This window comes from Chionomys nivalis, chromosome 4 (assembly GCF_950005125.1).
Source record: "Chionomys nivalis chromosome 4, mChiNiv1.1, whole genome shotgun sequence".
Taxonomy (NCBI): Eukaryota; Metazoa; Chordata; class Mammalia; order Rodentia; family Cricetidae; genus Chionomys; species Chionomys nivalis.
The window spans coordinates 22,765,227-22,781,681 of record NC_080089.1 but is presented as its reverse complement, the minus strand read 5'-3'; the positions used below and the strand labels follow the sequence as shown (position 1 = coordinate 22,781,681).

At 45.9% G+C, this 16,455-nt stretch overlaps 1 protein-coding gene across 2 annotated transcripts in view; it reads right to left on the bottom strand.

Annotated features, from left to right (window-relative positions):
- Positions 1-1,615, bottom strand: part of Bmper (BMP binding endothelial regulator) — a 254,315-nt gene extending 252,700 nt beyond the window's left edge. Inside the window, exon 1 of one of the 2 annotated variants that reach the window (XM_057767220.1) lies at positions 735-1,615. In XM_057767220.1, the coding sequence (XP_057623203.1) occupies positions 735-867 (133 nt within the window). In that variant the 5' untranslated portion in view covers positions 868-1,615. The remainder of the gene's footprint in view (positions 1-734) is intronic. The other variant, XM_057767219.1, reaches the window with a different exon arrangement.
- Between the last annotated feature and the right edge of the window lie 14,840 nt (positions 1,616-16,455).

The following is a 16,455-nucleotide window of genomic DNA, read 5'->3' as shown; positions in this document are numbered from 1 at the left end:
AAGGCATTTCAGCAACACACAGACTCACGCCAAACTGGTCATTAGGGAAGATCTTAAATTTGAACGAAATTCAGGACCGTGTCAAAGAGCGGGCTTTTCAGGTGAATCTGCCTGCTGTTGCGGGTTGAAATCAGTTTCTGAAATGTAATCTCTTTTCTCTTAGAAATATTCTGTTTTCTGCACCAGGTGTCAGTAAAGCATGTCCTTCAAAATAGCAGCTGGGGTCTTCACCTGTCTGAAAATATGTAATTATTATATCCTGCTATTAGTAATCTTTCAAAATAAGATCATTTTTTAAGTTCAAGGTCTGGAAAACCATGCTTTAAAAACGCTGCCTAGCACAGTGGATTTATTGGAATCCTATGGAGTGAGAAAAGAGGATGTGCGGGAAACGGTGCTGTCTTTTCCTTCATTGCATAGGAGGGGTTAAGATTAAAACAAGGATTGAGAAAAAGATTCAACGTAAGTAAATCAAGGAATTTCCTAACTTCAAATAGCGGAGTGCCGATAACCACCCCGTCGAAGATAGCATTCACTCAGCTCCCACATCTCTTTACCTCAACACAGCCTTCCCACCCTTTTTCTCCGGGCTTCTCCGCATCCCCCATCGCCTGCGAGGGCCAGGCAAGGTGGGTGCTCCCCACCCTCCCATCCTCGGGCCAGCCAGTGCCGCTTCTCTCAAGAACCACCCCAGCGTCCAGGAGGACTGGTCCCTCCCGCCCCCACCCCCCTACCTGTCAGGAAGGAGGAAGCCAGAGACATGGGGACCCCGGAGCAATTGAGCAGCAGCAAGACGCAGCAGGTAATCCCAGGCGAGCGTCGGCAAGGACGCTCCGCCAGAGCCCTGACGCCGGAGAACCAGAGCATCGTCACCTGGAGGGAATCCCGGGCGACTGCAGGTCTCGCGTCGCAGCCTCTGCTCAGCGGCCGCCGCTCGCAGTCAAAAGGGCTGTGGGCCGGCGTGCCGGGAGACAGTCGGCGGAGGGAGGCGGGCGCCCGGAGCAGCGGGGGAGGAGTGGGGGCGCCCCGGGAGGAGGGGTCCTGCGGCCAGCCTCGGCCAATGCGGCGGCTTTTTTCTAAGGGAGTTGCTCACAGCGGGTTAGCCGTCAGCCCCTCCGCGCCAGAGCAGGGCCGGGAGGAGGGGTGTCGGAGCGGCAGGAGCTGGGGATCTGCGGTGGCGCTGCCGAGTGCGCTCGTCGCTCTGGAGCCGGGCTGGCTTCTCGCTCTCGCACGCGCAACTCCGGCCGGGTCCCCGGGCTCTATGTCCAGCCCGCACGCCTGCTCGATGCGGGAGACAAGGGCGCACCGGGCACTGTGCGGAACCCGCGGGGTCGCACAAGAGACCAGGATCCTGGCTCAGGAGAGTCGGTCGCTCCTGTGAATGCTGTGCCAGGCGGTCTAGCCCTCCCGGCAGCCCAGCCGGCCACCGGCCCCGGGGAGCTGCAGGAGCCGGGAAGGCGCGTCTCCAGCGCCCGGCGCACCGCCTCCTCCCGCGCAAAGGAGCCGCCCCCAGCCGGGATGCCACCACCCGCTCACGCCCGGAGCAAAAGACCCGGCGCCTCCCGCTGTCCCAGCTTCGGAAGGAGCCACGGACCGGGTGCAGGAGGGTCCCCTCAACTTTTCACACCCCCTTGTCTCCCTCAGGGGAAAGCATGGCACTCAGGAAGCTGAGGGGACGGAGGGAACGAGTGGCCTTGGAGATCAGGCTCCGTGCTTAAGCCACTGCGGGCCTGATACTAGGGAGGACAGAAGTTGAAGCTACAAGAAAGGTCGGATAATACACACACCGCGACCAGAGCCTTTCTCCCTTAAAAAGAGGATCAGTGGTTCAGACTCCGCCCTTCCCAGCCAGAGCTGCCCAGGACAGGGAGTTGCATTAGACTAATCATTCATTCACTCGTGGGCCAGGGAGGGACCGCCGCTGCTAATCTCTGCCTGGGCCGCCTCCGTGGCGGCCTCCCAGCTGGGCGTGCGGTGGCAGCCACTACCCTGCAGCGCTTCTTGCCTGTGCGGCCCTGGTGTCCCCCTTTGATCCCCTCACTCAGCCAACCGGCCCCCGCTGAGTCCCAGCCTGTGGCCAAGCAGTGGCTGACTCTACTCAAAAGGGGTGCTAATCTAGAAACAAGAATTTTTGTAACTACGTTATGAAGGAGCCAGGTAAAGATGGAGAGCGCTTGGCACTTGTTGGGGCCTATGGTCATTCGTCTTTGGCGCCTACTATGGGCACATGTTCCCCACCCGGAGAACATCCAGCAGGTGCCCACCCGCATGCTAGTTCCTGCAGCACCTCGTGAATCCAAACAATAATCACTGACAAGCCAGAGAAGTCAAGCATTTCCTCCGTCTCAGACCAGAGGTTTCGGCAATGTGTGTAGCTGTCGTGAGAATTCCTTTGAGAATAAGTCAGTTCTCTGACACACTCCTCTAGCTTCGCCGCCACCCTTACCTGCCCCATCCCCACCCCCCACCCCCGGCTGCTCATTTGTTTTCATTTTGCAGTGATTTGGAGGCTTCTTTTAATGAGTGCATGGAGGCCAACTTCCCAACCCAGCGAGGACCACATCCCTGTGACTTGAGACAAGTGGGAGAAAGGAAGGCTGTCATTAGCCTAGCATGCTCCATTTCCCTCTCAAAACAGATTTTGTGTAAAATTTAAATTAAAAGAGACAAGAGCGATGTGGTTACTTGTTTTCCCCCAAACAACACCACAGCTAGATGCCTTGAGGGTCCAAGTGTTGAATGTTTCACTGTTTTTCCTGAGGCTACAGAGAGGTTAAGTTGGAAATACACACACACACACACACACACACACACACACACACACACACACACACGAGAGAGAGAGAGAGAGAGAGAGAGAGAGAGAGAGAGAGAGAGGGGGGGGGGGGGGAGTGGGTCCTCCCCCCCATGGGAATTAGAAAATAAAAACTAGAAGTTAAAAAAGAGCTATGGCCCCTGAAAGGTGATCAGCAGGGACCACTGTCTCTGCTATCTAAAATAAATCTCCCTGGATGGAGTCTCTAGATAAATTTACTCGTTGTGACTCAGTTAAGGAAAAATGAATGATGGGGATCCTAGAAGACCTATTATCGCCCCCAGATGTGCCTAGATTTGGTGACGAGTGCACTACAAAATTGCAAGACATCTGAAGAACACGCCTGTGTCATTCTGATATACCTTCCCTGGCACTAACCTAGCTAGCGCCTCAGTGTGTGTGACTAATCTTAGGAGGGGATCTGAATGTGTGGGGCATTTCTATCATGGGTGGCCAGACCTTCCCCTTAGGGACAAACCGGAAACCCACCTGGAAAACCCTTCACCAGCCTGGACCAAGAAGGTGAACAGAAGCCTTGGAAAACTAGTTCTTCCTGTGTACCACCTCACCATGGCCTCTGCTTCCAAAAGGACAGGCTATCTCAGTAAGGCTCAGCAGAGCTTTACCCACACAGCCATTGACTTTGTCATTCCTGAGTAGCACAGTCTATCTATCCCTTGCCAACTGGTCCCTGTCTAAGTCAAGCTGAGATATTCCGGGGTTAAACAGGAAGGAAGCCAGAAGGAAAGAAAGACAGGGGGAGGCAAAGAAGTGAGGGAAAGCAGGGGGAAGGCCTACTCTAAACAGCATATAGTTTTGCTTCCATATTTAAACTAAATGGCATGGTGGTGCCATCTACATCTCCAAATAATCTTGACTGAAATCCAAAGAAGAGAAAAAAGAGGTGGATGTTTGTCTTGTCTGATGTCATCATTCATGGGTGAGTAGGCAGTGGGGCCCAAAGATTACGGTCAAACTCAGGGCCTCTACTAGGCCCAGATCTTCAAATTCTCACTTCTTGCTCCATAAAATAAATCTGTAACCTGGACAGTTGAAAAAGGAGACGTGTCTTAAGGTAAGTGCTGTAACAGCTCTCAAGCTATAAGTTCAATTCCCACCAAAATGTCACTGAACATGACACTTAGTAGCTTCAAACTTGGTTCCAGAAATCCTCAGCTCACCTTCCCCATAACAGAGAAAACAGACTGCTCAAAACTGAGCTGAAGTAAAGGGATTGTGACAGCAAACACTAATGGCTGGGGACGCTCCATGGTGTATGAGGGCTTCTACACTTAAGGTATGATATCCTCCTGGGCAAGTTTGACTTAGACTTGAGAAAGATGAAGGACTGTTCTCCGAAGGCCCTAATCTGATAAGGGAAGCTCGGAGACTATGAGAAAAACATAGACAGCCCACAGATGCCAACCCCAGACGACCAACAAAAGGAATAGCATGAACCAAGTGTCTAATTTTTCTTTGAAACACCCTAACTACATTTCTTTAGAAGAGAGAATGTTCTTGCAGGTAGCAATCTGGATTTTTGGTTAGAGTTGGCAGTGATGTTGGGGATGATCATTTCCACATGTCTGAAAAGGTCTGGAATGATAACGAGGATTGTACCCACAAACCATTACTTCTCCACCTCTTCCATGATAACTATCTGATTCTTGCTAGGATGAAATTGAAAATGCTATTGTCAAGTTTTATTTTGTTTTAGCACGGGAGGTCTCGGAGAGCATATGAATAGGCTCCTCCTTTTTCTTCGACAGTGAAAACTCTAGGTTGTGAGGGTAGCTCAGTGGCAGAGCACTTCCCTGACACACGCCAGACCCTGTGGTCCAAGGGCAGGAAGGTAAAGATCTAAGGGAAACGTGACTTGCCAGGGCTGCATGGCTCAATAGTGGCAGAACCCATTAGCAGAGCTAATTAACTACTCAGTCGTTAGCCTCATCCTTTTGCACAGGATCTTTTGTCCCATCTCTTGTAACCCTAAGGACCACACCCATCACAGCAAAGCTTTGAGATAAAGCTGCTAATACCAAGACTTTTGTAAAACACCAGAGGCCCTGAAATAACAAAGCCACTGTTTTATATGTTTAGTTTTTCAGTGTAAACCAATACTGTAATAAATACTATTCCTTCACCAACTGGCCCTGACCCATCTCAACCCCCACCTCTACCCACCTCTACCTCCAGGAAAATGGAACCTCATTAAAATGACGTGGAAAGATGTGCCGGGACACATAGTGCCGGGACACATAGTGCCGGGACACATAGTGCCTCTGAGCTAAATCAGTGAGCTTAAAGGTCACGCATTTACCAATTTGACAAACAAAATAAAGTTAGTGTTATTAGAAGACTTGTAAACTTTTTGAAACCCCTAAAATGCTTCCATGTATGGACACATTGTCAGGGACTTGCTTTGAGAAAGGGTCTCCTACTTAACTCTCTACCTGGAAGCTACTTTGCAAAATGAATGTAACTGACTCCATTTTTATTGACACCAAAAACTATAGCTCCATCTTGAGGAAGTAAGGAATTGACAAGAGACTGAGAACCAATCCAGGATATCAGGCTACCAAGCTAATAGCTTGTTCCTGTTGCTCTAGGCTTCACTAACCACATTCAGTAAGTCTGATTTGTGTTAAGCATAAACAGAGGAGAGAAAAGCACTATCCTTTCAAAGTTATTAGCCACTGTTGGCTGTAGGCCTAGAGATAATCAGCCCAGCACTACCTGCCGGAATGTACGCCATCACATTGCTACTTGGTGTTGTAAGCTCAGGCAGACCCTCCTGACCATCTTTCAATTGCAGCTCTACCCTTCTTCCTCAACATAGAATTCATCATTTGTGCAGGACTTCTGAGTTATGAACAATAAAGATCACGTTTTTCAGTCTTTCTTATGGTCATCCTAATCATTTGAAATCATACCGCTCCCATGATTAATCTCTAACCAACGAAACAGCAATATAAAGTGTCATTAAAGGAAAGGCATGTTCATCCGTCTTTCCTTCCTCCTTGTTGATGACTGGACTACATGCATGATAAGTGTCAGGCACTTCAACAACCATTTTCTATCATGAGAAGAAAAGCCTCCAGGATATAGCAAGGGCAAGAAGGATGATTGGGTTTGATGCCATAAAGTGTAATCCAAGCTTGGCCTCTGCTTCCTGAGTGAGGGAAAATGAATACTCGTCATGTTCTGTTCCTTGTTAGTTAGTCGGGAACTTTCTCCCAATTCTCTTTTGGGCTGCAACATGAATGAAACATGAGGCATTATGCTAAGGGAAAGAAACCAATTTCACAATAACCGAAACTGTTTGACACAATAACATATACTGTTTGGCCCCACTCACGAGGTACCTGTAAGAGCAAAATCATAGAACTGAACACAGGATGGAGACTTCAGGGCCTGTGGACGGAGAACTATTAATGGGTGTAAAATTCTAGCTTGCAGGGCTGGAAAGATGGCTCAGTGGTCAAGACCACTGGCACTTTTTCCAGAGAACCTGGTTCAATTTCCAGCACCTACTTGGTAGCTCACACCCATCTATCACTCAAGTTCTAGGATATTCAGTGTCCTCTCCTGATTTTCTCCGGACACAAGGCATGCTCAAGGTGTACATACAGACAGAAAGGCAAGCCCTTCAGATACGATAAATAAATAAATAAGTCTAAAATAACTTTGCAACATGAAAGGCATTTGGGCCTGGGAAGATGGCTGAATGGGCAAAGGCCATGAGGAGCTGAGTTTGGATCCTCAGCATCCACTTTAAGAACTGGATGTGCCGGGCGGTGGTGGCGCACGCCTTTAATCCCAGCACTTGGGAGGCAGAGGCAGGTGGATCTCTGTGAGTTCGAGACCAGCCTGGTCTACAGAGCTAGTTCCAGGACAGGCTCCAAAAAAAAAAAAAAAGCCACAGAGAAACCCTGTCTCGAAAAACCAAAAAAAAAAAAAAAAGAACTGGATGTGGCAGTACTACTCATCCATAACCAGCTCTGGAGCAGTTGACCAGGCAGTTCCTGGAGACTCGCTGACAAGCAATCCAGGTAAAATGACAAGACCCAGGATCAGCAAGAGACCTTGTCTCAAAAAAATAAGGAGACAGTGATAGAAGATACTTGATATCAGCCTCTGACCTCTGCATGCACCTACACGGGCATGTCTACTTACATACACACTGGGCACACACACGTGTATGCACACACACACACACATTGCGTGCATACATATATGAAAATGTGTTGCAGAGATTGCTCCCACAGCAATGTAATGCTTGACATACTTAACACTATATTAGCATGAATACGGACATGCTCCATGTGCATTTTATCATGAATTTAGAATTTTTAAACCATTTAATAAAAAGATTTGCATAATATTTTCATTGTTATCAAATTAACATCATCATTAACCAAAAAAGTAGAGATAGAAAACACCAAGGAAAGTTTTATAGTCACATGATGATTGTGTAGGGAACATTTAACATTTAACAAAAACACAGGACAAATATAAATAGTACCATTTTTTTTAATTTGGGTAAGATTTAAAACAAAAGATAAGAACATTGTCCAAGATCACACAAAAATTAAAAAAAATCAGGCAGTCTGCCCAAGAGCACAAGCAAACGTGTGGATGCTTCGCTGTTTTGATTTGTTACAGATTTACTTCTAAACAATCATATAAAGTTCCTGATGTTTATCTCTCCTTAATAAGCAGTGGTGACTTCTAGCTTTGTACTGCTATTAGGCATTCTTCAGTGGTCACATTAATATTCACATTTATTTTGTTAAGGATAAATTCATTCATTGGCGTGTATATAAAGCCTTCTGAGTTATGCATTTTTTATTTGTTAGGCGAAGATCGTTCTTTCCTTTGGTTTCCAGTTGTTCTGTGCTATACTAATGGAGTTACTCAAATGAGACCTTGGAGATGTTTAATGATGCCAAGAATTTACAATGAAGTAAGTCCTATCAAAAGTAAAACATATCCATCCCTTTGACTTTCCAGAATTCATTGATTGTGAGGTATAAATATGTATTTAGAGAAATCTTAAAAAGTGATTTACTTGCCCACTGTCCCCTCTAGGGTATCAGATCAAGTGTCTATGAGGTAGGAAACAGTTCCTGCTGGGTTTTATCTCCTGAAAACTGTCGGCCAAAAAGCAGTCTTCTTCAACTTGAATTCTTTTCCTTCCCCAAGCTGTGCTTTCCAGTAATCTCTCATTATAAAGATAATAACCATATTCATTAACAGTTCCTCCATCAATCAGAAGGCAGTAAAAGAATAAATCTCAAGTCACCAACACTTAAGCTGTCAAAGGTATTCCATCAGTGCTAGCCTAATTGAGAATAGCTTGCACCAACTAGGTTGGTCATTGGTGATTACGGAATGAGCGAAACTGATTTCACTAATGTGCGAAGCGCCACGGGGAATTCTCAAGTGTGCCATTGATGTACCGTCTTATCTTAACGTTTTTCCCTTGGTACTCTAAAGGCATAAGACAAGTTGATTTGCTTTATGAGCCTGTTCCCTCATCAAACAAGAGGGCAAAATGGTTTCACCTCTTCCTGTTTGAACATGAAATGGATTTCTAAATTATATTTATATCAACAAAAACTAAAGCCTGTGGAGTATGAAAAGACCCTCAGAAAGTATCTAACTCAACTCTTTCATTATTCCAGAAATCTAAAAGTCAAATAAATTAGGCAATTTGCCCAGAGTTGTGGTGGACATTATCTTCCAGAAGACGTACATCGTTTTGGGAAAATATCACTCAAAACATGGTTCCACTGAGAACTGCCAATCATAAAACTAACTCCGCACTCCATCTGCACACGTTAGCATGGGAAGCTGATGTGGTCCAAGCTAAGTCAATAGGCTCTCATCTCTGACCACATTCATTGCTCCAGGATAGGGTGGCCTCTACTTCTCCCCAGAACTTTTACAACTTTAGTTGTGGAGAAACGGCCTTCTCCCCTCTATGTGAAGTCAGCTTCATAGTGAGAACTGAGCAGCTGTTGGCCAGCCAGCCATCATTGGCAACCTAAGTCTATAAAATTAATATAGCATTAAAATGGGACCCATGTTAATAATGGCGCTATATAATAGCATTACGTGATTAATGTATCATTTCAATATATTACAATAAGGCCCTGGTACAAGTAGTGCCCCCAATTTAAATGACAGAAGCCAAGTGTAGAAATCATTAGGCATTACGACAAGAACTTCAAGGGAGGAAAGAGATCAGAGAAAGCTGGCCTTGCTGGTCCCTCAGATCACAGGATGCAGATGTCAGCATCCTTTTCCTCACTCTGAAGCCTGCCTTCATCTTCTCAACGCATGTTACTCTTTACTGGGCAAACCAAGCAATCAATCTTGAGGCCACTCCGGTAAGTAAACCCCACCTCCAGGAAAGCTATTGCGTGTGGGCAGGTACTGCATTCCCACAGAGGCCATCCTTTTGCTCTTCTGGCTCCCATCAGACTTGCAGAATTCCCACTGCTCTTGGACTTTGAGACACTATATTGTCTTGGGCATATTACAAAGCTTTTAAATGTATAGACATATATGTATTTTATTTGTGGAAATAGGAAGGAGTTGGAGAGAACCCAACACCTTTACTGAATATTATAATTGAAGTGGAAGAAAAAAATCAATTCAGAGGGAAGAATCCAGTTCTATTGCATTTCTCATCCCCAGAGACGCTTATGATGGGCATAATGGCTGGACATTAGCCCTTGCCTTCTAACAGATGCAATTAAATGAACCCCAGACAAAACAGACAAGTAAATGGCAGTCTATTTATAGGTCACTTTGTTCCTTCCTGCTAGAAATAGCTCGCCTCCTGGGCATGGGACAAATGCTTGTATCACCTGAGAAAGTGTCACTCTGCTCAGGAGCCCCTGATAAGTGTTAGCATTAATGGGAACCTCCTACCCCACCCCCACTGGGGTATTGAGAGCAGTGAGAATGTGCCTATTGGTTTCAAAGTGGGTCACCAGGCCTCTGCTCTAGCCTTATTTCCCCAGAGGCAAATGGGTGGGCTTAAAAAACAAAAACTGGAATTGTTCATTTTAATACTTTTCTTAGATTAGGATAAGTCATGACTTTCTCTTCTAGTTCGGAAAATAATCTTAATGGTGCCTGAATTATTCTATCTAGGTCAGAGTACCATAAAGATGATACGTTATAGTCCAGCCTGTGAGAAAAACAAAACACTCTGCTCAGCTCAGTGTTCTAACAGGTAAGGGGTTTGGAGTTTGTTTTTCTAATGGAATATATACTTTTCCGATATTTTAATTCATTCTAATGGAATATATGCTTTTCTGATTCGCGGTGCACTAGGAAACGATAGCGTAGCGATTGTGCAAGCAGTTAAAGCTTCTTTTGTTGAGTAAAGTAACCTACAGACCTTCCAGTTCCTTGAAACCCAGGGTGCTTCGCTGGATGAGCAGCAGCAGTAAGGTTTTCCCAAGGGAGCCCCAGACTTTGCCCAGATCCACTGAGTCAGAAAACCCTTGTTAGAATACACTACATGCTAACGAGGTTGCAAAAAAAAATAAATAAATAAAAAATAAATTGCCTTATTCTACAAAAGACCATAGAAGCATGAATGAAGGTGAAATTCTCTGCTATAAAGCCTTTATCTGAGGTGTCTGGGCTTTAAGGCTAAGGTGGGCCACCTCAGCAGGCAGGTAGGAGCTCTCTGTGACTGGTCCCCAGAGCTGGGTGCTTTCTCACACCGGGAAGGGTAGGGAAATCGGTTAAGTCAGTTCAGGAGCGGTGACACTTATGGACATCAGAACTGGAGTGACCTGATTCTAAACAGTTGTGTTTGGGGCTCTTTAACCTGCTTTGAAGTGAAGACAGTAATATTGATGGTATCTTTCATGTGGTTTAAATATAGTAATTAAAACACAACTCCCCTAGCACGGCAGTGGCCTGTGAGGTACACTTTCAGCTGTGTGTTCTTTGAATTCTTTTATTTTTAATACTCCCCCCACACCCTTAGAAATGATGTTTAGAAATGGGTTCGTTCCTCGTTGTTTGGCCTAGGGACAGTACACAGACCGCTTTAAATGGCACATTCACTACTGGGCTGCCTCGGGACGGGAGAGCGGTGTGCTCTGCACCGCGCGTCCTGTAGGTGGCAGCACCGGGACCGCCTGAGCACGCAGCAACTCAGGACACTTGTTGAGCCAAGGATGGAGGAAGCTGGTATACCCACGCATAGGAAAACTGTACCTTCCAGTACTTTCCAAGGCTTCTTCCCGGGCCCGGAGAGAGGCTCAGCGGCTAAGAGTGCTTGCTCCTCTTCCAGAGGACCCTAGCTCTGTACCCAGCACCCATGCCTGACCATCTCAACTGCCTGTAACTTCAGCCCCAAGGGGAATCCAAAACCTCTGGTCTCTGAGGGCGCCGGCACTCACATATTTCATATACTGTACAGGCACACATAATTAAAAATAAAACATGTTATCACTTCTTGGCCTTTTGGCTAGATCAAGTGTAAAAATAAAACATTTTGCTTCCTATGTATTTTGTTTTGTTTGTTTTTGTTTTACATTTGTATGGTTTCTTTCTGGGAGTGGGGATGATTTTAGCTAAGAACACCTTTGAGGAAAGCCTTCTGATGCAGCACTCTAGTACCCTAGGAAGTCTTTTGAGATTGCTCCAGCCTCCCTCTAACACTCTGGGCAGCCCCACCCCAGGGAGGCCCCCAGCTTCAATAGGGAGGTCCTGGAGGTCGAGGTGGTTCTCAAAGGATGCAGGAAAGGAACAATAACTGCATGCACTACTGAGATGACTACTCTGCACAGTCTTCAACACTCTGAATGCCTTAGCAAAGCCGCTAAGCTAGGCCAGGATGTAGGCAGGATAGTCAGTAGATTGCCTAGAGTCAGATAGCAACTAGGCTTCAAATCCAAGCAAACTGACTCTTGAATTGGTGTTTCCTTTCAGTGGAAGACTACAAAAGCAAGCAAGCAAAAGGGAAAGACGAGAGCAAGGAAGGGTGTGTGGAAGGGCTTGGAGGGAGGAAAGGGAAGAGAGAAATGATGCAATTATATTATAATCTTAAAAATAAAAAAAAAAGGAGAAGCAAATAAAACAAGGCCAGTGGGAAATTGCTTGCAAACAAAGGGCTTTCTGAGAGTTCTACTATGCACAAATAACTAAGATACGAGGCTCTGTCAAGGCCGAATTTGGGCTTATATCAGACAGAAGGGGCCAGGGGTACAGGTCTGGCAACAAAATAGAGGATCCCCTTCAGAAAAGCACCCAGAAATAATAGAAGAGTCTGTTAAGAAAGACACCTGCAACTGGAGAGACAGAGGACCGGGGTTCAATTCCCAGCACCCACAGGTAGCTCACAAAGGCCTGTAACTCCAGTCCCAGGGGATCTGAAGCCTTCTTCTAGCCCCCATGGTACTGAACATTGTGGTGTACAGATGTGCATTTGAGTAAAACATACATACTTAAAAATAATTTTCAAAAGAAATCGCCAACAAGATTAAGACAAGGGCTTGCCCAGTATTGGCTGTATAGTGTCTACAGTCTCTCTCATTCTATTGCCAGAGAAACACAACTTTCTTTTGTTCTCCAGGAAATTGAAAACACTGGTATAATGTCATGAAAAGTTTCCTTTCGTGGACTTTGAAATTCAGACATATCTGGTTCTACTTTTTTCTTTTTTGTTGCTGTGTGTGGATATGGAGGGGTACAAATGCACATGAAAGTCAAAGGTGAATAACAGGTATCCCCCTTGATGGCTTTCCACCGTGTGTGTGTGTGAGAGTGTGTGTGTGTGAGTGTGTTGTTTTTGTTTGTTTGTTTATTCCTTTTGGTAGCTTCTGTCACTCTATCTGGAGCTCAGAGCTCATCAGTTGGGCCAGGCTTGCTGGCCAAAGGCTCCAGGAACCCACCTGTCTCCATTCCCCCCACAGTAGAATTATATGTTAATGCCACTTGCCCAACTTTTATATATCGACTCCTGGAGGACCAGACAAATCATATTTGTGGAGAAGACCCTTGGCCAATGGAGTCATAGCCTCAGTCCCCTCGTTTCTGTTGTTGAACTTGAGAGCCTGTAACTTAACCAATGCTAAACCAAGCAGAGCTGTTTGAACAGTGCCTGACTTGGGATGGGAGCTTCCTAACAATTACTGTAGTGACATTTCTCAGCATTCACCTCTTCAGCCTCCATCATGCCAAATCAGAAACTCTGGTCCCCCATACACTGCTAGACCAAGGGCTCTGCAGCCGAGTGACATGCTGTGATTGGTCCAGACCGTCACTCCCTGACTCGGGAGTTGTCTAAAAGGGACTGTTAGACTCTACACTGCCACCAGGTTGCCACACATCCCCCAGTTGTCTGTACCATCTGTGTCTTCCCTGAGTTCTGAGCCTCAGTACTGTGAAATGCGTACTGCTCCGGTTCTGCTTAGTCATTTCCTGCTTCTAAGACAGTGTTTTCTGGTTTCCCCTCCTAGTCCTATGCTGTCCAGTACCCACCACCACCCATAGGCAGCCATACATGGCTACGGAGCTTAATTAAACCCTGAAAATTCACTTCTCATTCACACTATCTGCCTTCCAGGTCCTTGGTGACCATGCGTTTTAGACAATGCCGATTATAGAACATTTTCATTATAGCAAAAACCAAATGAGAGCCGGGCGGTGGTGGCGCACACCTTTAATCCCAGCACTTGGGAGGCAGAGGCAGGCGGATCTCTGTGAGTTCGAGACCAGCCTGGTCTACAAGAGCTAGTTCCAGGACGGGCTCCAAAACCACAGAGAAACCCTGTCTCGAAAAAGCAAAAAAAAAAAAAAAAAAAAAAAAAAAAACCAAATGAGATTGGGCTGACCTAAAGGGTGTGTCTAAATCCTAAGTATACTTAGGGGCTAAACTAGACTTATATCACCTAGGCAAAAGAGGTACTTCTGGGCCCTCCCGGATGCACCTTAACTTTCTCCATGCAACAGGCAACACACAGACCAACTCAGCCAACTCACTGGTGACCACTGAAGCACCCAAGGTCCCAGGCCAGATGCTACTTCAGGGACAGCAGCTCCTTGGCCTTAGTATGTGACGGATAAGTATGCACAGAGCCTAGCGGCACTAGGAGACGGAATTTATTCTTCCACTATTTTATACAAACATGATGGTCTCTGATCATAGTTGCCCCCATTAGCTTCTTTTCCTCCCACTAAACCCCTTTTCTTCCCAAGTCCTTCTTCTATTTTCTTTCAGGTTCTTTTACATTTTTTATATTATAAAAACAACGAATAATTAACTCTATCCCTAAACTTGGCATGATTCAATTAGGAGGGATTTAAAGAATTTGTCAAACACATAAAAACACTACTCTCTGACTGCCACGGTAACCTGAACAGCCAAGCAACCTTCTGAGGTGCAAAATCCCCACCAAAGAGACTTAAAGGCTTCCAGGTAACTCCAAGCAAGGAGAACACATTACACACATGGGGGCCGGAGGGTTGGGGGGCAGGGGAGGTGGGATATGGGGAGGATGGGTGGATCTTCTTTCTAGGGAGTTGAAGCTTGATAGTTTCCATATCAGGAAAGGGGACTCAGTTTGTAGGGGTCAGCTCCGACTGCCTGCACAGATCACGGAGAGAAGGGGGGAGTTAGGGGGACTGGAAAAACGCCATGAGATAACCAAAGGGAGCATAAATAGCTCTGTCAAAAGCTCTTCTATGTCAGAGGTCCTCAACCTTCCTCACGCTGCACCCCTTTAATCCAGCTCCTCACATTGTGATGACCCACAACCATAAAATTATTTTCATTGCTACTTCATAGCTATTATTTTGCTACTCCTATGAACTGTAATATAAATATCTGATATGCAACTTTTGCAATTTGATTTTTAAAAGAATATTCACAGGAAAAGCTAGGTTTGTCCTCAGTTATGCAAACCATATTCGGAGCAGAACGAGTCATCTGTAAAGTTGATGCTAACACAGACCTACTATGAAAATACACAAAAGTTTTCTCTTTGTTTTTCAGGGGGGAAAATGTAAATAAAATAGAAGCAGCTTGCTTTTCTTGATGCTTAACTCCAGCAAAACTCAAAGCAAAGAGGTTTTTAAAGTTTGCTTAATATTCAAAGTAACATTTGCATAGTGTTAGTATTTTCCATCACAACCAGAGCTCCCAGGGGCCATCAGCATTCAAGCAAAATGCTCAGCCACCCCAGGAGTTAGTGATGCTGGGCCCTAGGGCCGCACATGCGCCATCAGTGTTCAGGCAAACAGCCTGGCCACCGGGGTCTTAAAGCCCTACGTAATTTGTGTGCCTTGTGGTCACATCATCTACGTGTGTTGTAGCTGCGGAAGCACCTATGTGCCTGCTCTCTAAGGCCTTTAAAAGGGAGGCAGAGGCAGGCGGATCTCTGGGAGTTCGAGGCCAGCCTGATCTACAAGAGCTAGTTCCGGGACAGGCACCAAAGCTACAGAGAAACCCTGTCTCGAAAAACAAAAAACAGACAAACAAACAAACAAACAAAAAAAAAAAAAGTGGGCATGCCTGTCGGACGGTGGTGGCACACGGCTTTAATTCCAGAGGCAGAGGCAGGCGGATCTTTGTGAGTTCGAGGCCTACCCTGGTCAATAGAGTGAGTCCCAGGACAGCCGCGAAAGCTACGGCAAAAAACCAAAAGTATTCACGCCCACTCTACCTCTTTTTCACCACTCTGTTTTCAGACAGGTCTGCGCACTAACCTCTCCCCCTGCCCCCCCCCCCCACTCCCTCTGTTAAAAAAAAACATAAAGTGGGTTTCATTGTGTATCTTGTGATCCGTTCTCGCGCCCAGACATATCACATAGTACAGAAGATGGAAGAAACTCCCCAAAAGAAGAACTACCTACCCCAAGATTCCTTAGTAGATTCTAACACCGGCTGTCATCATTAACTAAATTACCTGGTGATATCTGGAGTCTGGGTCTGTATTTGAAGGCTGTAAACAGATCAATGATCAAGGTCAGACTGTAGGTCTCAGCAGAGAAGGACCAGCAGCGGCTGCATCACTCTCAAACCCAGCGACCACACTCCTCTTAGTTCCTTACTGACTTAGTTCCCCATTCGTCTTTGGATACTCCACCTCAACACTTAGTGCTGTCTTAAGGACAGGGACAATAATTTAAGTGATTTGTAAATCCACATTTTATAATCCAGTACAAATCCAGATCAAGATGGCTTGCTCAGAAGCCCTGAATCGTGGCTGGTCCTAGAACAGTGCCCATAGCTTCTTAGCCCAACAATAACTTCAAGAGGTGGTGTGGATGAAAATTCCTAAAGTTGTTTGGTCTTCAGGCATCTGGGACATAAGTAGAATTGGAGTAGGATCAGGAAAGCACTGTGGTGTAAGTGTGGTTGGGTAGCACAGGGGGTCCTTGACTCAGAAGATCTCATTATTGATTTTCTGCTGTCCTGTTGCATCTCGGTAATTTGAATGAATTTTATCAAAGGCTCAAAGGCTCCAGCTCACACTTTTTTTTTTTTCAAGACAGGGTGTTCTTTTTTTTTTTTTTTTTCCTGTTAATCCTTGGCTGTCCTGGAAGTCATTCTATAAACCAGGTTGGCCCTTGAACACAGAGATACCCCTGCCCGTGCCTCC